The sequence below is a fragment of the Mirounga leonina genome, unplaced genomic scaffold (genome assembly GCF_011800145.1).
Source record: "Mirounga leonina isolate KUSES-001 unplaced genomic scaffold, KU_Mleo_1.0 Mir_106, whole genome shotgun sequence".
NCBI lineage: Eukaryota > Metazoa > Chordata > Mammalia > Carnivora > Phocidae > Mirounga > Mirounga leonina.
In genome coordinates, this window is record NW_023270232.1 from 1694174 (window position 1) to 1717005 (window position 22832).

At 36.5% G+C, this 22832-nt stretch overlaps 1 protein-coding gene across 1 annotated transcript in view; it reads right to left on the reverse strand.

Annotated features, from left to right (window-relative positions):
* Nucleotides 1–401: 401 nt before the first annotated feature.
* Nucleotides 402–22832, reverse strand: part of LOC118017833 (catenin alpha-3-like) — a 1833615-nt gene continuing 1811184 nt past the window's right edge. The window contains exon 19 of the mRNA XM_035016112.1: nt 402–809. Coding sequence (XP_034872003.1) covers nt 522–809 — 288 coding nt within the window. The 3' untranslated portion in view covers nt 402–521. The remainder of the gene's footprint in view (nt 810–22832) is intronic.

The following is a 22832-nucleotide window of genomic DNA, read 5'->3' on the forward strand; positions in this document are numbered from 1 at the left end:
CAATAGATACAGATATCTAGATAGTGAAAAAAAAAAATTCAATCTCTAGATAAGAGTATCATACATGTCTGTCAGGTTAGGTCAGGTAAAGAAAATATAGAGATTAATGGGAAAATATGAAGTCTTTTGCTTTCATTGAAAACGAAGTCAAGAGCTCATGTCAATGTTTTAGTTCAAAATGATGAGGTGAGTGTATTTGAGCTTTTACAGATGAACAGGACTCACTCGAGTCTCCAATGTTCATTTGGTAATGAATGTAAGCTATTGTCTGTGATAGGAAAGGCTGGGTGACATCTAAAAGGTTCATTCATTCAACAAGCATGTATTGCATACTTATTAGGTGCTGGCCAGAAAAAGATGGCAATGACATGATCCCAAATACATACCGCCTCCAATGTTTTATGTTATTTGTGTGTTAAATTCTAAAAGTTAGTGAACTTACAGAATTAATTAAGTGTAAAATTAAAGCACTGTGTTTCACCAGGACTTTGTAATACAAGCACTAGAGTAGAATAGTGGGTTCAGTAGACATGCCTTCCTCTAAATTCACTCATGACTTGCACTGGGTGGATTTTTTTCTTTGCTGAGCCTCGTCTGACAGCTGCACAAGTTTCCTCTGGCTTCTCTCTTTTAATCAAGGGCTTTTTTGCAGGAGCCTTCATTCTCCACATCACAACTGGGTGCCGGGGCCCAGAAGGACTCTGAATTCGGATGATCTTGGTTGAGGCAATGTAAGACATTTTCACTGTTTGCACCACAGCATTCATTAAATTTTTGGCTGCTTGGATCAGGGAGGTGACGCTGTCCAACTGTAGGAGGAAAAAAAGAGCTATTGTTCAAGAATGCAATCAGAAATTTAAAGAGATTTAATGTTACAGAAACTGAAATGTGCCACTCTGTTTTCACCCCAGAAATGAGTTAATCCCCATTTTATGTATCTATGTAAATTATCTACATTAATCCATCCACCTAAATTTATCATTTATCTATTTATTTGATGCATAAATATATTCATATTCTATCTTCTGAGATGATATTTTTAAAAGATTAATTTCCGTCTCTTGGTTTTCAGTGAAATGGATTCTATAACTTCTATATACTATTATAAGGTCCAGGTCCAGATGGTCGCCGCTTTCTTTGTAATGAATCTCCCCCATTTCCAGGGATAATTCTGAGCATTTTCTATAAAAGATGACTGTCCACAATAAAAGCAATTGTATGTGTAAGTTACTTTATAAGAACAGCAACTGAAAATTCTTCCTTTTAGGGAATTTATAGTTTCAGATAAATATGATACACACATACAGCACATACAGGTGTACATATGCATGTATACCATTCACTTTCATGAACATTTCCCAAAGAAGTCCACCTAAAAGTGTCTCTTTTTTTTAAACACAGAACTTTTAAACCTATCATGCAGTGTATTAAAGTAGATAAAGCCAAGTCTTTTCAGTCAAATAAGGTTGGGTTTAAATTCCAGGTCTGCCTTAGAACTTGGGCAAATCATTTAATCATTTTCATCCTAGTTTCTTAAAATATTTGATAGAAAAAAATACTTATTAAAGTTAAATAATATGTGTCAAGGACCTAGTACAGGGATTGCCAAATAGCTGATTGCTATTAAATACATTTCCTTTGTGTCTTATGAAGACTGACAAAATCGTCTAATTATAAAGATGCACTAATGAAAGTACTAAAACAAACGTTTTCCCACATGCTTTTGTTTTTAATTGTTGTCTTCTGGATTGTTCACAAAAATAATCTCAGGGATAAATGGAGTGATATTGCTCGAGTTTTGCAAAACACCTTAGAGCTAAACTGAGTTGGTTCATTTTTATACAACTAATGCTTCTTCCATTATTTTAGTTTGGCAGATTGTCATCCCCAGCCAACTCACACAGGGAGATGTGCCTCCACTGTCACTTCTCTGTGATGTGCGCTGTCAGGGCTGAGACTCAAACACTGGCTCTGTGGTTGCTAAAATCCATCAGCAGCTGCATGGCCTGAGTACTCTACCTTTGCAGCTCAAGGAGTCTCATCTCACATACAGAATAAATGAACGAAGGAAAGTAGTAAGCTGAGGTTATGTGCCTGGGGCAGCGGTAATTTAATTAGCTCCATTATATGCCAAGCCTGAAATCCTTGAAAAGGTAACACCAAAAAGTATGTAAATTGAAAGGCAGTAGTACTTGGCAACTACACATCTTTAAGTCGTTTTACTTACTGAAGCCAGAAATGTAAAATCTGTACATGTGGCAGGAATGACAAATGCTCTGCAAACATTAAACAGGATTTCATGAAGCACCGCCACGTATTTCAGAGGACACTTAGAGCTTCTGAAACTGTACACAACTTTAAAGAAAAAACACTAGACTTCGAATAGAATAATGCACTTCATTATTAGTGTTCCTCTATGGACAGATTAGAGGCTGAAATCTGTCCTTTAATAATTAGCAATTTTTATTCAAAACCTCTGCGAGCTGGTTAGATTCTGAAAGTAGTTCCCAATCTCACCACAGGGAGAAGAAAATTTTTCTAAATGATGAACTAACATGAATAGTATTGAGGATCCTTGGTAGTTTTCTCTCTCAAACATGAAAATATCTGGTTTACTCCAAGGGCCCTGTGCTACCATAAAGTCTTTCATGGAAGAACATTCTAGAGACCCGCTATCATTCAGGATTTCACCAGTGGCTTTGGCTTTCCTACCCTCTTGTTCTTTCACATGCATGTCTCCTCCTTTTGACTTTGTAATCTTATCATGTATAGACTGCATTTTATTTCATTTCCTTTTGATTTTTCCATACAAGTGGTATATAGAAATCAGTAGCCTAGAGAGGATGTTTAAGTTCAATCCATGCCTTAAAATGTGGATACTGGCTTGTCTTCTTTCTTCATTGAATCAGCAAAGCCCTGTCTATGCCATTGTGATCTCTTATGCTGGCCTCTGACAAAGCCTTTTATTTTAAAATTCTAAATGGCTATAGTAAAACTTCTCCTCTGGGTGACTCAGAAAAACCATAGGACAAATTATCCCCCTAGGAGAACGTGAACACTAGTTTTGCAGACAGATTAGGACAATTGCTAAAAGAATTCTGTCATTTCATGACAAAAACTTGTCAGGCATTCTATAAGGATCTTTGAAATCTAAGAGCTATGTCTGCTAAGATGTATCGCTCTGCTATTAGCCAAATCACTGGTCACACAAGCAAGGTGTACAGACAAGCCTAACAAATGGTAGGAAATTTTGTTTGAGGTCCAAGCAGTGGCTCAAGCCTACTCATAGAGAGTAACTGCACAATTTCCTGTCTGCAAAAAATTTTTATAATCTTATTGAGGTCCACTTTGATGATAAATCTTTCAAGGGAAGTATTCAATAAAACCTTCTTTGTGAAAACAAAGGTAAATTTGAGCTGGACAATGCATCACTTTGGGATCTCTGTGTTCAACTTATTGAACAAAGTTTTCTGAATTTCACAAATGCACCTGTGCAAGACAAGAATGTTAATATACTCTAAAGGCTCAGTACAGTAAACCAATCAGACTTATAAAACCCCGGTCCAAAGATTCTCGTACCATGATGAATCACTTTCATTAACAGAACATTCTTCTAGGCAAATGCAACTTGAAATGTTTACCATAGAAGGAGCTACTTTCCCTAACATCTGGTAACATTCCTCTATGATCTGGATGAAGCGTTCTTGATCAAAGTATCAACAAAGAACAAAAATAGTTTCTAAGACCTCAAACCTCCTAAGGTCATATGTAAATATGTGTATTCAAGCTTTCTAACCCCCCTTTCCATAATAGGGGACAAGGTTTTACATAACTCTTAAAGAGCATTTTGATCTAAAGGAAAGGGCTCTGATTAATTGGAAATCTGTTCTCTTACCACAGTAAAAGGGAAGACAGCCACGCTTCCTATGCTGGTGATTTGTGCTTATTCTTACAACTCTGGTGTGGCTTTAAAATAACTGTGCTTGTTGGTCCACTAATGTTACAGTAAGTTTCTCAATATTGTCTATGTCCAAACATAAATTAGTAAGTTCTGCCACATTTTTTTAAGATCTAAATAAATATAAAGAGATTATGTTTAGTAAATTAGCCCTTACCCTAAATGTAAGATGTATTTTGCAAACAATCCAAATCATGACCATCTAAATAGAGTCGATATTATCATTTTATAGGAATCTTAGTTTATTTTATTTTAGTGTCTCTGCTGTGCTTTGTGGTATGTATTCTGTGATTTCAAGCTACAGTACAAATTTGTCCAGGTCTAAAAATGTTTTCAGATAAAAAGTTTGGTCCTACTTAGAGATATGTCGATAATGCTTTGCTATGGAAAAGGAGTAGTTCAACAGCAATAAAGATATTTTCTTTTTCCTCATAAAATGCCAACTTTTTGTCCATGTGACTACTATATAACGTCTGGATCTTTCTACAAAAACCAATGTTAAATACCTGTGATATAAATCCTCCACAACTACAACAAGGTGGAACCCCTGCTGGTAAACCCTTGTCAAAATCCTATTGTGATATTGATAGCCAAGAGTAATAAAAAATAAGGTAGTTATTCCTTCTTCTAATTTTCTAAGTTTCTCGTCTACATTATGTCAGGACACTAGAATGTCTTCATTAGAATGTCTTGTACTAGACTATTCTAACTTCCCATATTCAGGATACAAGACCTTTATCAGATACGCGTTTTATATGAGGAGTTCAGAAAGTGAACCTCACTCCCATTGATGTGGATCTCATCCCCTTGCACCTGGGCCGTCACTTGGGGAAAGCATAGCTTCCCAACCCCTGTGAGAACTGCCATGCAAGCTATTGCTACTGGGACTCCTGGGGAGAGAAAAGCCTGATGTTGCCTGAAAAGATGTATTTCCTTTCCTAAAACCTTCCTGGTAAACTGGTGCCAAGTGTAGACTATGCAATTCTTGTGAGTCTCAGTGTTTACCTAAGCTTAAAGACCTCTGGTGGATGTTGCACCTGCACAACACAATACTTGAAAGGCAAATGTGTGGAGTTTGGCTCCAATTATAATAACAGCTTATAACAATTGTTAATATCTATTGTGTGCTTCCTGTATGTTGGCCCTGTTCTAAGTAGTTGACATATATTCACTCACAGCAACCCTATGCGGTAAGTACTACTATTATCTCCATTTTATAGATGAGGAAACAAAGGAACAGGAAGGTTTGGTCACTTGCTCAAGGCAATACAGCTGCTAAATGGTACAGCTGGAATCTGAGCCAAGGCAGTCTCGTTCAAATACCTGGTGCTCTTATCCATCATACACCCTGCCTTTCAGTAATATGTCACTTCCAATGTGTGTTTATTTTCAGGTATGAATAGTTGGAGAATTTGCACTAACATTAATATAATGTCTAAAATTTAAGAATTGACTAATAACTGATTTGGGGAAAGTTATAGAACTTTTGTAATGTCTACTGGTACTAAGAAAAATGAAGCTACCCTACTAGCCAAGGCATTCTATTAGGATAGTGATTTGATAATGTTTATATTCCATCATTTTCTAGGAAGAGCTTTTTTTTTTTTTTTTTGAAATAGCAAATAGAAATAGTCATCCTTATAAGCTCCAAACAACTTAAAAACTTTTAGATTAATACTATTTTATAACAAAAGATTTTTAAATTTTAAAATGTGGGTCTCAATAAGATAACAAAAAAACATAAACAAACCATATTATAGATTCTAGGACATAGAACTTCATAACATCATTTCATCTTTAAAATGTGTCACAGTGTAAATATAAACCAAATTTTCTCTGATTCGCAAATAAAATTAATTTATTTGCCTTGGCTTGCAGTAGAAACTAGGATTGGAAGAGAACTGATACAGCTCAAAACCCAAAAAACAAATAATCTAATTAAAAAATGGCCAGAAGACATGAACAGACATTTCTCCAAAGAATACATCCAGATGGTCAACAAACACATGAAAAGATGCACATCACTCATCAACAGGGCAATCAAAATTATAATGAGATACCACCTCACACTTGTCAGAATGGCTAAAATCAACAACATAAGAAACAACAAGCATTGGTGAGGATGTGGAGAAAAAGGAACACTTTTACATTGGTGGGAATGCCAACTTGTGCAGCCACTGTGGAAAACAGTATGGAGTTTCCTCAAAAAATTAAAAATAAAACTACCCTACAATCTAGGAATAACACTACTGGGTAATTACCCCCAACATACAAAAATACCAATTCAAAGGGATACATGCACCCCATGTTTATTGTAGCTTTATTTACAATATACATATTTATATGGAAGCAGCCCAAATGTCCATTGTTGAGAGATGAATGGATAATGAAGATGTGGTGTGTGTATATATATGTGTATATATATATATGTATGTGTATATATATATATATATATATATATATATATGGTAGTATATATATACACACACACATACACATACATATATAAATATATATACATATATACACACATGCATATGCATATATAAATACATATATATGATGGAATATTATTCAGCCATAAAAAGGAATGAAGTCTTGCCATTTGCAACAACATAGATGGAGCTAGAGAGTATAATGCTGGGTGAAATAAGTCAGTGTGAAAAGAAATATACCACATGATTTCACTCGTGTGGAATTTAAGAAACAAAACAAATAAGCAAAGGAAAAATGAGAGAGAGAAAGACCAACTAAGAAACAGACTCTTAACTATAGACAACAAGCTGATGGTTACCAGAGGAGAGGCAGGTGGGGGATGTGGGAAATAGGGGATGAGGATTAAAGAATACACTTATCATGATTTTTTTAAAAATGATAAAAAAGAAGAAGAAAGAAAGAAATCAGGATTTGGTCCCCAAGCCCTGCAGGTGCTATTTAACCCTTACTTAGTTTTAAAGTTCTCAGTTAAATTATTTAGAAATAAATTAACATAGGTAATGTGAAAGGGCATTATGTCTGGGTGTTGGTAGACAACAACAGCATAATATTTCTTAAAAAACTGACAAATTTTTACAGCCTTTCTAATTTATAGGCATCATTTTCATTTCTAGATTGACCTAACAGTGGTAGCTGTACACCATTGGAAATGCTTAAATATATATTTGTCAGCAAAAATCCATCATCTAATTCAATATGTTTTTATTATCCATCCTGAACCTCTCTTGAGGAGCTAATTTTATCCCAATACTTGCTTAACATATTCTTTTGTTTCTGAACAGATTTTTAGAAGAATGGCCTGTATTGAAACCATTTTCTCTTTTCAGATGCATTCAAAAATGTTAAATAGCAGGCTGGCTTAATGGGAAAATCAAATTAGGGACTTTGTTAAGGCTAGTCAAAATGGAGTTACATATCCAAATTGAAATTGTCAAGCTTATAATTAAATTGAGAAGGTGGCTCCACTTTAAATATGAAGAGTTATTTCAAAGGGCCACTGATAAAACTCACATAGTTAATTTGTCCTTTGCCAACTCTCCATTAGAACATGACAACAGAAAAGGACAATTTAAGTTGAAAGGGGGAAAATCAATGCATGGAATAACTAAGAAATTTAACACCACCGAGACAGCCAGACATGAAGTGAAATATGACATTTATTCATTTGTAATACTATCCTGTCAAAAAGCATTTTCAAAGCTAATTTTTTTCTGAAGCACATATTCCAGGCCGAAAACATTTTGCATCATCTTGAAAGGAAATAATCACAAACATAACACCAGTTCAGGTGGCTACTCAGAATGCCTTTTAATTCTATTTGAAATGACCTGTTATAAAAACATGGTTGGTGATATCAATGAGCTCTCCTTAACTATCCTTTAACCATGTTGACTTAAAGACAAATGCTTAACTGAAGAACTAATTTTCTATAACCTTTACAGCCCAGGCACTAGTTACACAAATTCAGAAAAAATAGTATATTCTTTCCTAAGTAGAGCTCACAGGCAGGGGCAGGGTTTGGCTTGCCTGTCTCAACATCCATGTTCCAACCTGTGCTTTCTCTTCTCTCCAACATCAGACAGAGCACTGAGGTCTGTCCTCTCCACAGGCATCTACCATCCGTATTCAATCTGACATTTTGTTGATGGCTATGAGACCTCTGGACTGAGAGCAAGGAAGCACCAGTATTGGCCCTAGATCCTACCCTCATCTCTTGCATGACCAAAGGCAAGGGGAAAGTAGGTTGTGTGAAGTTAAAAATCCAAATGGTATCAGTTTCCCAATCCATGCAGGGACTTCCAGTCCACAGATCTTTTCACATTCCTGCTGTTTTTCAAATCTCTCTTGATCATCTTCCTACCATTTTAACCCCTCTATTAGCAACAGCTAACATTTCTTAGTTCATTTGCCTCTGCTACAAACATCTAGTAGAAGAGAACTACCTATGTCCCTAGCACTGATCCATTGGTGACTCTCTCCTACTTGTAGAGAATCCCTCCATTGGGCAAATGGGTTTCTAGTTAAATGGATGGACACCAGCCTGAAGCTGACAGACAATGCTGTGCTGTGTCTTCAGCCAGTATTGAACTCCTTCCACCCAAACACTCGTTCAAACTTCTACTCTCATCAAAGCTCTAGCACTCTGTATTCTCATTTGTTCTGCAGAATATTTCACCTAAAATAAATATAAAACAAATAAGCAAGGAAACAAAATAGCAACAGTAAATTAGAAACAAAAATAGAAGCAGCAAATGAACCTGCCCAAATCCAACCTATATTCTTAGCCATTTCCATTAAAATGAAAGTGTTATCTCTTTTTCCATCTATAACCAGTGCTGCTAACTGAGCTCTAGATTTTATTTCTCCCTGCCTTCTTGGGGACTGTGCACAATTAGTAATTCTTTTATACTACTGTATCTTTCTGGTATTCTTTTTAATGACATTTTCATGTAGTATTTAAATGTTCATAAAATCCTACCTTAAAACACAGCCAGACTTGTTAAAAGGTTTGCTATACTCCCTGACACTATTTTCCTCACCTCTCAAGCAATTTCTTATTTCTCATTTTCACATATATATTATTGATATAATCTATTATTAAATATATATAATATATAAACTATATTATACATAATTAAACATATTGTGTGTAATGTGGGTTATATATTATATATGTAAATATATATATAATATTGATATTGATCTATTAAATATATGATATACTGTATAATTAATATATTATATATAACATAAATATATGTAAATATACTTAAATGTAATATTCATATATTATCTAATATAACATGTATGTTAAATATTTAACATACATATTAAATAATTCAACATATAATCTTATGCATCTGGTTTCTTTCAATCAAATTTCATTTATGAAATCACCTAATTCTCATTCTGATATAACATCCCCAACGTAAAAAAATCATAGTTTATTTATCCATTCGACTGTTGATGGACTTTAAAGTGGTTTAGGGCTATTATGAATAGCAATTTATGAATAGTCTGTTACGTGTATTTTGGTTAACAAATACATGAAATTTTGTTGGGTATGTACCTGAGAGTGCAATTGCAAAGTCATAAAAATTCACATATTCAGTTTTATTGGATACTTCCACATAAAAAGTGAAAGTGATCCAGCAAATTTATACTTTCACCAGCAATATCTGATAGTTCCAATAGCTACATATCTTCACCGACATTTTTTCCTCATATTTTTCACTTTAACCATTTTGGCAGGTTTACAGTTGAGATTTTAAGTGGTACTTCATTGATAACTAATGAAGCTGAATATATATTCTCTTCTGTTTGTATTAGCCTGCATCTAAAGACTGTGTGCACAATTAACTTAATTATTCTTATACATTTTTCTAGATTCTTTTGGATTTTCCTGTACACAAGCATGTCATCTATAAATAATGACAATTATATTTCTTTTTTGTTTGTTTGGTTTTTTTTTATATTTTGCATTATTACACTAGGTAGAACTACCAGTGTAGAAGTGGTGATACCAGGCATTTTTCATGCATCTTTGACCTCAGAGAGAATGTTTTCATATTTTATCATTTATTCTTAGTTACCTCATGGATGAGGTATTTATTATTTGTTTTAATTTTCTGGTAAGGGAGGATTTCTTAATTTTCATTTTGTTATTGATTTCTAGCCTAAAATACTATTGTAATTGGAGAACAAACTCTGAATGGTTTCAAAAGTTTGGTATTTGTTTAGGATTTCTTTATGACCCAAAATATGGTTAAATTTGATATGTGTGTGTGGGGGGGTGGAGCAAGATGGCGGAGGAGTAGGAGACCTGGATTTCGTCTCCTCTCAGGAATTCAGCTGGATAGGGATCAAACCATTCTGAACACCTACAAACAAAACAGGAGATCGAAGAAAAGAATAGCAACAACTCTCTCATCAGAAAAGTGACCACTTTCTGGAAGGTAGGACGTGTGGAGAAGTGAATCCGAGGCAATATTCGGGAGGATAGACGGCGGGGGAGGGGCCTCCGTCGGCCGCTTCTGGCAAGTGATGGAGCCCCGGAGCACAAAATCGGAACTTTTAAAAGTCTGCTCCACTGAGGGACATCACTCTGATGGCTAAACGGGAGGTAGAACCCTCTGGGAGAGTGTGGTCTCAGGACCCTCGGGGTCACAGAAAGACCGGGGGTGCCTGAGTGTGGCAGAGCTCCCAGGTAACGGAGCAGGGAAGCCGGCTGCAGAGGCGGAGCCCAGGCGCGGGCTCTCAGCTCGGGGTGGCCATAAACCGTGATCCATGGCACAGTCGGCCCCTGGTCCTCCAGCAGGGACCCAACAAGCAGCAGATCCGGGGAGACTCACCTTCCTCCCCCGGGAGGAGCCGCGCGGGAGTGCACCGCAGGGATCTGCTGGGTTTGGAGACTCCACCCGGGGTCGGGTGCCAGAGATAGAAACACGCGGTCACAGGCCGGGTGAGCACGGAGTACAGCCAGAGACCAGGGAGACGGGAGTGACTGATGGCTTTTCTCTGGGGGCTCACTGATGAGCGGGGCCCCAAGTTCTTGGCTCCTCTGGGACAGAGATTGGGAGGACGGCATTTTCACTCTCCGCTTCCAAAGCTGTACGGAAAGCTCGCAGGGAACAAAAGCTCCGGAGAGCAAACCCGAGCAGATTACTTAGCCGGGAGGGGGCAAGGGCGGGGCAATTCCGCCTCCGGCAGAGACATTTGGAAACCACGGCAACAGGCCCCTCCCCCAGAAGATCAGCAAGAACAGCCAGCCAAGACCAAGTTCACCGATCAATGAGAACGGCAGAACTCCAGCGCTAGGGGAATACTGCACATAGAATTCATGCCTTTTTTACCAAGATCCTTTAGTCTTTCAAAGTTAATTTTTTTAACTGTTTTTTTTTTTTGAATTTTTCTTTTTCCCTTTTTCAACCAACATCTCATCAATCCCTTTTTTTAAAAAAAACATTTTTATTTTCATTTTTAGAGTCATATTCTATCCCTTCATAGTAGTTACCCGTATTTTTGCCATATATATATAAGTTGTTCTCTCTTTAAAATTTTGAGATAGTTTCTTCTAACAGATTAAAATATACCCTAAATCTCTAGTATATGATATTTTCTACTCCTCTGCCTGATCACATTCTCCTTTTTTTTTCTTTTTTTAAATCCTCTTCTTTCTTTTTTCAAACAACTTCTTATCAATTCCTTTTATAATTTTTTTTTATAATTTCCATCTTTACAGTCATATTCCATCCCTTCATCATATCAACCCTTATTTTTGTACATACATAAGATTTTCTTTCTTTAAAATTTTGGGAGGCACTTTCTTCTAAAAGACCAAAATACACCCAAAATCTAGTGTGTGGCACTGATCTATATACCAGCCTGATCATATTTGATCTCATTCTGGTTTTTTTGTTGTTGTTGTTTTGTTTTGTTTGTTTTTATCTTTTTCTTTTTTTTCTTTTTCTTTTTTCTCTCTTTCCCTTTCTTATCCCACTGCTTCAGGTCTTTTCTGATTTGTTTAGAGTATTTTTTCTGGGGACGTGGTTACTCTGCTAGCATTTTGTTCTCTCATTAATCTATTCTCCTCTGCACAAAATGACAAGATGGAAAAAATCACCTCAACAAAAAGAAGAAGAGGTAGTACTGACTGCCAGGGACCTACTCAATACGAACATTAGTACAATGTCAGATCTAGAGTTCAGAATCATCACTTTAAAGATACTAGCTGGGCTTGAAAAAAATATGGAAGTTATTAGAGAAACCCTTTCTGGAGAAGTAAAAGAGCTAAAATCTAACCAAGTAGAAATCAAAACAGCTATTAATGAGGTGCAATAAAAAATGGGGGCGCTAACTGCTAGGATAAATGAGGCAGAAGAGAGAATCAGTAATATAGAAGACCAAATGATGGAAAATAGAGAAGCTGAGAAAAAGAGAGATAAACAACTACTGGATCAAGAGGGCAGAATTCGAGAGATAAGCGATACCATAAGACGAAACAACATTAGAATAATTGGGATCCCAGAAGAAGAAGAAAGAGAGAGAGGGGCAGAAGGTATAATGGAGCAAATTATAGCAGAGAACTTCCCTAATTTGGGGAAGGAAACACGCATCAAAATCCAGGAAGCACAGAGAATCCCCCTCAAAATCAATAAAAATAGGTCAACACCCCGACATCTAAGAATAAAACTTACGAGTCTCATGGACAAAGAGAAAATCCTGAGTGCAGCTCGGGAGAAGAGATATATAACCTACAATGGAAGAAATATTAGATTGGCAACAGACCTATCCACAGAGACCTGGCAGGCCAGAAAGGACTGGCATGATCTACTTAGAGCACTAAATGAGAAAAACATGCAGCCAAGAATACTCTATCCAGCTAGGCTGTCTTTGAAAATAGAAGGAGAGATAAAAAGCTTCCAGGACAAACAAAAATTAAAGGAATTTGCAAACACAAAACCAGCCCTACAAGAAATCTTGAAAGGGGTCCTCTAAGCAAAGAGAGAGCCTAAAAGCAACATAGACCAGAAAGGAACACAAACAATATACGGTAACAGTCACCTTACAGGCAATACAATGGCACTAAATTCCTATCTTTCAATAGTTACCCTGAATGTAAATGGGCTAAATGCCCCAATCAAAAGACACAGGCTATCAGACTGGATTAAAAAACAAGACCCATCGATATGCTGTCTGCAAGAGACTCATTTTAGACCCAAAGACACCCCCAGATTGAAAGTGAGGGGGTGGAAAACCATTTACCATGCTAATGGACACCAAAAGAAAGCTGGGGTGGTAATCCTTATATCAGACAAATTAGATTTTAAACCAAAGACTGTAATAAGAGATGAGGAAGGATATTATATCCTACTTAAAGGGTCTATCCAACAAGAAGATCTAACAATTGTAAATATCTATGCCCCTAACATGGGAGCAGCCAATTATATAAGGCAATTGATAACAAAAGCAAAGAAACACATTGACAACAATACAATAATAGTGGGGGACTTTAACACCCCCCTCACTGAAATGGACAGATCGTCTAAGCAAAAGATCAACAAGGAAATAAAGACTTTAAATGACACAGTGGACCAAATGGACTTCACAGATATATTCAGAACATTCCATCCCAAAGCAACGGAATACACATTCTTCTCTAGTTCCCATGGAATATTCTCCAGAATAGATCACATCCTAGGCCATAAATCAGGTCTCAACTGGTACCAAAAGATTGGGATCATTCCCTGCCTATTTTCAGACCACAATACTTTGAAACTAGAACTCAATCACAGGAGGAAAGTCAGAAAGAACTCAAATACATGGAGGCTAAAGAGCATCCTACTGAAGAATGAATGGGTCAACCAGGAAATTAAAAAGAATTAAAAAAATACATGGAAACCAATGAAAATGAAAACATAACTGTTCAAAATCTTTGGGATGCAGCAAAGGAAGTCCTAAGAGGAAAGTATATAGCAATACAAGCCTTTCTCAAGAAACAAGAAAGGTCTCAAGTACACAACCTAACCCTCCACCTAAAGAAGCTGGAGAAAGAACAGCAAATAAAGCCTAAACCCAGCAGGAGAAGAGAAATAATAAAGATCAGAGCAGAAATCAATGAAATAGAAACTAAAAGAACAGTAGAACAGATCAACAAAACTAGGAGCTGGTTCTTTGAAAGAATTAACAAGATTGATAAACCCCTGGCCAGACTTATCAAAAAGAAAATAGAAATGACCCAAATCAACAAAATCATGAATGAAAGAGGAGAGATCACAACTAACACCAAAGAAATACAAACAATTATGAGAACATATTATGAGCAACTCTATGCCAGCAAATTAAATAACCTGGAAGAAATGGATGCATTCCTAGAGATGTATCAACTACCAAAACTGAACCAGGAAGAAATCGAAAACCTGAACAAACCTATAACCACTAAGGAAATTGAAGCAGTCATCAAAAATCTCCCAACAAACAAAAGCCCAGGGCCAGATGGCTTCCCAGGGGAATTCTACCAAACATTTCAAGAAGAATTAATACCTATTCTTCTGAAACTGTTCCAAAAAATAGAAATGCAAGGAAAACTTCCAAACTCATTTTAGGAGGCCAGCATTACCTTGATCCCAAAACCAGACAAAGACCCCATCAAAAAGGAGAATGACAGACCAATATCCCTGATGAACATGGATGCAAAAATTTTCACCAAAATATTAGCCAATGGGATCCAACAGTACATGAAAAGGATTATTCACCACAACCAAGTGGGATTTATTCCTGGGCTGCAAGGTTGGTTCAACATCCGCAAATCAATCAACATGATACAATACATTAACAAAAGAAAGAACAAGGGTGCCTGGGTGGCTCAGTCGTTGGGCGTCTGCCTTCGGCTCGGGTCATGATCCCAGGGTCCTGGGATCGAGTCCCACATCGGGCTCCCTGCTCAGCAGGAAGCCTGCTTCTCGCCCCCCCACTCTCCCTGCTGTGTTCCTACTCTCGCTGTCTCTGTCTCTGTCGAATAAATAAATAAAATCTTAAAAAAAAAAAAAAAGAAAGAACAAGAATCATATGATCCTCTCAATAGATGCAGAAAAAGCTTTTGACAAGGTACAGCATCCTTTCTTGATCAAAACTCTTCAGAGTATAGGCATAGAGGGTACATACCTCAATATCATAAAAGCCATCTATGAAAAACCTACAGCAAATATCATTCTCAATGGGGAAAAACTGAGAGCTTTCCCCCTAAGGTCAGAAACATGGCAGGGATGTCCACTATCACCCCTGCTATTTACATAGTATTGGAAGTCCTAGCCACAGCAATCAGACAACAAAAAGAAATCAAAGGCATCCAAATTGGCAAAGAAGAAGTCAAACTCTCACTCTTTGCAGATGATATAATACTTTATGTGGAAAACCCCAAAGACTCCACCCCAAAACTGCTAGAACTCATACAGGAATTCAGTAAAGTTGGCAGGATATAAAATCAATGCACAGAAATCAGTGGCATTCCTATACACCAACAAGACAGAAGAAAGAGAAATTAAGGAGTCAATCCCATTTACAATTGCACCCAAAACCATAAAATACCTAGGAATAAATCTAACCAAAGAGACAAAGGATCTGTACTCAGAAAACTATAAAATACTCATGAAAGAAATTGAGGAAGACACAAAGAAATGGAAAAACGTTCCATGCTCATGGATTGTAAGAACAAATATTGTGAAGATGTCAATGCTACCTAGAGCAATCTACACATTCAATGCCATCCCCATGAACATACCATCCACTTTTTCCAAAGAAATGGAACAAATAATCCTAAAATTTGTATGGAACCAGAAAAGACCCCGAATAGCCAGAGGAATGTTGAAAAAGAAAAGCAAAGCTGGCGGCATTACAATTCCGGACTTCAAGCTCTATTACAAAGCTGTCATCATCAAGACAGCATGGTACTGGCACAAAAACAGACACATCGATCAATGGAACAGAATAGAGAGCCCAGCAATGGACCCTCAACTCTATAGTCAACTAATCTTCAACAAAGCAGGAAAGAATGTCCAATGGAAAAAAGACAGTCTCTTCAACAAATGGTGTTGGGAAAATTGGATAGCCACATGCAGAAGAATGAAACTGGACCATTTCCTTACACCACACACAAAAATAGACTCCAAATGGTTGAAAGACCTCAATGTGAGACAGGAGTCCATCAAAATCCTAAAGGAGAACACAGGCAGTAACCTCTTTGACCTCAGCCGAAGCAAATTCTTCCTAGAAACATCACCAAAGGCAAGGGAAGCAAGGGCAAAAATGAACTATTGGGACTTCATCAAGATATAAAGCTTTTGCAAAGCAAAGGAAACAGTCAGCAAAACCAAAAGACAACCGACAGAATGGGAGAAGATATTTGCAAATGACATATCAGATAAAGGGCTAGTATCAAAATCTATAAAGAACTCATCAAACTCAACACCCAAAGAACAAATGATCCAATCAAGAAATGGGCAGAAGACATGAACAGACATTTTTTCCAAAGAAGATACCCAAATGGCGAACAGACACATGAAAAAGTGCTCAATATTGCTCGTCATCAGGGAAATCCAAATCAAAACCTCAATGAGATACCACCTCACACCAGTCAGAATGGCTAAAATTAACAAGTCAGGAAACAACAGATGTTGGCGGGGATGTGGAGAAAGGGGAACCCTCCTACACTGTTGGTGGGAATGCAAGCTGGTGCAGCTACTCTGGAAAACAGTATGGAGGTTCCTCAAAAAGTTGAAAATAGAGCTACCATATGATCCAGCAATTGCACTCCTGGGTATTTTCCCCAAAGATACAAAAGTAGGGATCTGAAGGGGTACGTGCACCCCGATGTTTATAGCAGCAACGTCCACAATAGCCAAACTGTGGAAAGAGCCAAGATGTCCATCGACAGATGAATGGATAAAGAAGAGGTGGTATATATATACAATGGAATATTATGCAGCCATCAAAAGGAATGAGATCTTGCCATTTGCAATGACGTGGATGGAACTGGAGTGTATTATGTTGAGTGAAATAAGTCAAAAAGAGAAAGACATGTATCAGATGACCTCACTGATATGAGGAATTCTTAATCGCAGGAAACAAACTGAGGGTTGCTGGAGTGGGGGGTGGGGTGGGAGGGATGGGGTGACTGGGTGATAGACACTGGGGAGGGTATGTGCTCTGGTAAGCGCTGTGAATTGTGCAAGACTGTTGAATCTCAGATCTGTACCTCTGAAACAAATAATGCAATATATGTTAAGAAAAAAAAAGAAGAAGAAGGTAGCAGGAGGGGAAGAATGAAGCAGGGGAAATCGGAGGGGTAGACGAACCATGAGAGACCATGGACTCTAAAAAACAAACTGAGGGTTCTGGGGGGGAGTGGGGGGAGGATAGGTTGGCCTGGTGGTGGGTATTGAGGAGGGCACGTTCTGCATGGAGCACTGGGTGTTGTGCACAGACAATGAATCATGGAACACTTCATCTAAAACTAATGATGTAATGTATGGGGATTAATGTAAGAATAAAAGAAAAAAATTTGATATGTGTCAGGTACACAAGAAAGGAATGTAAATCCTAGGATTGTTAAATCAATGTTGTACTATGTCAGCTAGCTTATATGAGCCTCTTATCAATCAGGCCCAGAATTCCTATCTTGGCTATCAAGCAACCACTGATCTGCTTTGATATCACTACAGATTAGATGTACATTTTCTTTCTTTTTTTTTTTTTAAGATTTTATTTATTTATTTGACAGAGAGTACAAGTAGGCAGAGCATGAGGCAGAGGGAGAAACAGGCTCCCCAATGAGCAGAGAGCCCAATGTGGGACCCGATCCCAAGACCCTGAGATCATCACCTGAGCCGAAGGCAAACGCTTAACTGACTTAGCCACCCAGGCGCCCCTAGATGTACCTTTTCTAGCGTTGCATATGAATGGAAGTCTAGAATATGTCCTTTTTTGTGTTTTGCATCTTTCACTCAGCATTGTATGTATAAGCTTTAGCCATATTACCATATTACATGTATTAGTAGTTTATTCTCTTTATTGTTGAGGAGTATTAAATTTTATACATATACCACAACTTTTTTTTTTTTTTAAGATTTTTTTTTTATTTATTTATTTGAGACAGAGAGAATGAGAGAGAGAGAGCACATGAGAGGGGGAGGGTCAGAGGCAGAAGCAGGCTCCCCGCCAAGCAGGGAGCCCGATGCGGGACTCGATCCCGGGACTCCAGGATCATGACCTGAGCCAAAGGTAGTCGCTTAACCAATTGAGCCACCCAGGCGCCCCATATACCACAACTTTTAATCCATTAACCTGTTGATGACATTTGGTTTGCTTATAATCCTTTATTATTACAAATAAAGCTGTTACGGCCATTCTTGCACAACTACTTCATAGGATAAGTTTTTATTTCTCTTGGGAAAATATCTAGAAACAGAACTGCTATGTTGTATTTTAAGTGTATGTTTAACTTTGTAAGATATCAAACTGTTAATCAAAGTTATTTTCTCATTTAAATTCCCACCAGCAATGATATGAGAGTTACAATTACTCAATGTCCTTGGCCATACTTGTTTTTTTCTATCTTTTTAAATTTTAGACATTCTAGTGAGTATAAAGAGCAATGTCACTGTGTATTTAGTTGCTTTTCTCTGATTATTAATTATCTTGAGGATATGTTAATGTGCTTAATGAACATTCACATATCTTCTTTAATGAAATATCTGTTAAATGTTTTGCCTCATTTTTGGACTATCTTGTTTCTATTCAGTTTTAATGTTCTTTATATATTCTGTATACAAGTCCTTTGTCAAATATTTGTATTACAAATATTTTCTCCCAGTCTGTGATTTTTCTTTCACTTTCTTAACTGAGTCTTTCAAAAAGCTCAAGTTTTAAAATTTGAAGAAGTCCAATTTATCAATTTATTTTTATTCTTTGGTGAATGATTTTTCTTTCCTACTGAAAAATGTTTGGCTACCAAACAAGTTTACCAAAATTTTCTTTTACGTTTTCTTCTAGATGTTCCAAGTTTTAGATTTATGTTTAAGTTTATGGCTAACTTTGTATTGATTTTTGTTTGTGGAATGATATACAGCACTTTTTTTTTTTTTTTCATATAGATATCCAGTTGTTCAAGCATCATTTGGTGAAAATGCTCTTCTTTTTTTTTAAGCTATCTTAAAACCTTTGTCAAAATTAAATTAACCGTATATGTATGGGTCTATTTCTGGACTTTCAATTTGTTTCCATATCTATGTTTATCTGTATGCCAGTACCATATTATTTTGAATACTGTAGTTTTACCCTGAGATCATGACCAGAGCCACTCAACTGACTGAGCCACCCAGGCGCCCCTTATATTAAGTTTTAAAGTAAAAAAATGCAACATAAATTTGTTCTTTTTAACAATTGATTTGACTATTTCAGGTCATTTGGATTTCTACATAATTTATAGAATCAGCTTGATAAATTCTATAAAAATGTCTGTGGGAATATTGATTGCTATTATGTTTAATATGTTGATCAATCTAGATAGAAATGACAACTTAACAATATTGATTCTCATTCTATGAACATAATATAGCTCTCCATTTTTTTAATGTTTAGTTTCTCTCAACAAGCATTTGTAATTTTCAGTTTAAACATCTTGCATATAGGATGATAAATCCCCCCTCCGATTTTGCTTTTGATGTTACTGTAAAATTTATTTTGAAAACTTACACTTTGATTTTTTTATTGCTAATATATAGAAATACAATTTATTTTTATTTTTATTTTTTAAGATTTTATTTATTTGACAGAGAGAGACACAGCGAGAGAGGGGACACAAGCAGGGGGAGTGGGAGAGGGAGAAGCGGGCTTCCAGCCGAGCAGGGAGCCTGATGCGGGGCTCGATCCCAGGACCCTGGGATCATGACCTGAGCTGAAGGCAGATACTGAACTGACTGAGCCACCCAGGCACCCCTAGGTTTTTTTGTTTTGTTTTGATTCTGTTTTGTTTGTATTTTGGTCTTGTTTCTTGCATTTCTGTGGTCCACAAATTGTCTCCAAGAAGAAATTTTGGGTGAAGTTAAGGCTGACACTTAACATTTTTTTCCCCTTTTCTCAGGACTTGCAGTCTTCTAACACTTATTGTCCAGTATTTAAAAATAGTAGTGATATAAATTTCATTCAGTGTTATGGTTGTTCAGGGTAGGAAGGAAAGCCTAGTTTTAGTTAATACAATATGCTAAGAAACAAAAGTCCAGTTCTGTCACATTTTTAAAAGGTTATACATTTTACATTACAGTATTGGGCTCATAGAGATTTATAATTGTGCTACAGTCTTCTTAAAAGACCTCTTCATCACTGTGAAATGCTCTTTTTCATGTGTACTAATCATGCCTTGAATTCTACTTTATCAACAATCTTTTGATTAGTGTTTGAAGAGCATATTTTTTTAATCTTTTACTTTCTACTTTCATTTGTCCCTATATTTATTTTTTTAAAGATTTATTTATTTATTTTTGAGATAGAGAGGGAGCACATGAGCAGAATGGGGGAGGGCAAAGGAAGAGGGAGAGACAGAATCTCAAGCAGACTCCTGCTGAGCATGAGCCTGATGTGCAGCTCAATCTGAGGACCCTGAGATGGTGACCTGAGCAGAAACCAAGAGTCGGGTGCTCAAATGACTGAACCATCCAGGTGTCCCTCCCTATTTTTAATATATGTCTCTTTTTCCAATATTGCATGATGTTTTCATTATTCCAGTTTGGAAATCTTAATCCTTAACGGGTTCCTTCATTCATCCATTATGTAGTATAATTACAAAGTCAGGTTATGTTTATAAGTATTTTACTATTCGTATTTTATTTGACATATTTATGCATTATTATCTTTAACTCTCTTGTTTCTGTTGAGCTAATGAAATATTTTATATTCTTCCATTTTCCTTCTCTAGTACCTCTTCAGTTATATATATATTTTAACTACTTTTGGTTAGTCTAAAGATTAAAACATCCTTTGATTTACTAAGGTTTAATATAAAGTATTACTTTGGGATGCCTGGGTGGCTCAGCCGGTTAAGTGTCTGACTCTTGATTTCAGCTCAGATCATGATCTCTGGGTTGTGGGATCAAGCCCTGCATCGGGCTCCGCACTGAGCAGGGAGTCTGCTTGAGACTCTTGCCATCTCCCTCTGCCCTTCCCCCTGCTCACACTCTCTCTCTCTAAAATAAATAAATCTTTTAAAAAATATATATATATAAAGATTACTTTTATCATTCTTCTGTAACACTATAATCTAGAAAATTCTAATTCTACTTATTCATTTCAATTTTTAGAATATAGTCATAATGAATTTTACTTCTAAACAGATTTTAAACTCAATAGGGCAATTATAATATTTCTTTGTACTGTCAGATTTTTTTTTAATTTTCTCACATATGTACATTTTTCCCCTTACATTTCCATGTTTCCATTTTAGAAAATTTTCTTTCTATATAAAAAAACTACCTTTAGTATTTCTTTTTCAAAAGGCCTGATAGAAATCCTATCAGCTTTTATTTTTTCTTACAGGATCTTCACTTCAGCTTTATTTCTGAAGTATATTATTTTTAGTTATAGAATTCTAGAGTGGAACTTGTATTCTTTCACCTTAAAGAGATCATTCCATTTTCTTCAAGATTCCATCATTTCTTTAGAGAAATCAGTTAATAGGTTTTCATGAATCTCCTTTGAAGAAAGCAGGTGTTTCCTCTCTGGCTGCCTTTAAGATATTAACTGACTTATTTTTCATCAGCAGTTTGACTATGATGTACTTAGTTGTCAGATTTTTTTCTTTTACATCCTGCTTTGGATCCACTGGGCCTCATGAATTCATGAGTTAATCTGGTCAGTAGGGGGAAATTTTAGGCAATTATTTCCTTGAATATTGCTTTTGCTTCCTTTTTTCCTTCTTTTTCTTTAGGAGGTCCAAATACAGCCATATTAAATATTTTGTGCTTATGTCTCTTATCTGGCTTTCTAGTTGCTATTGGTGGGGCCACTGGTTTATCATAACCCACTGCATTCTATCCAGAAATGGAAGTTTTCTCATTTTAGCAGAAATTTTAGTCTTTATCTTTCATAAGTTCTTAATATTCAACACTGCTGAGCAGTTTATCCTTGTTAAAAACTTTCTTCCTAGTTTTAAGTCTAGTTTATCCATTTACCTCTCTCAGCTTGCACAATGTAGAATTATCCTGTGCAGGATGTTTTCTCCAGATGTTCCTAAAGTATCAGGGTTATAAATTCTCCCTTCATTTTTCCTCCTCAGTCTAAGTCCACTCAGGGACTTCCAAGGCCACAATTACCATTAATTTGCTTACGATTATGATTATGATTCTCAAAATTCATCATCTTAGTTCTAAAATTCCTTACCTCACTTAAGGAAACATCAACCAGTCAACCACCTAAGCAAAAACTACAAATCACCTTTGACTCATCATTCTCCTTCACCAATCACATCTAGTCAGTCACCATAGCCCTCAGTCTAATCCTTCGATTATCTTTCCTTCTCTACCATCATCACCCTAGAACAGATCATTATCTTCTTTAACTTGGGTAACTGCAATATGTTTCTGGGCTCTATTTCTGCATTTGCCTTCCTCCCAGGTCCATTTTCTACAATAAGGCAAATATTACCTAATCTCAAAAAACAAATCCATTTGTTTTACAATACGCTGATGGGTTTGCATTGGATTTTATTTTATATATATATTTTTTTAAGATTTTATTTATTTATTTGACAGAGAGAGACACAGCAAGAGAGGGAACACAAGCAGGGGGAGTGGGAGAGGGAGAGGCAGGTTTTCCGTGGAGCAGAGGG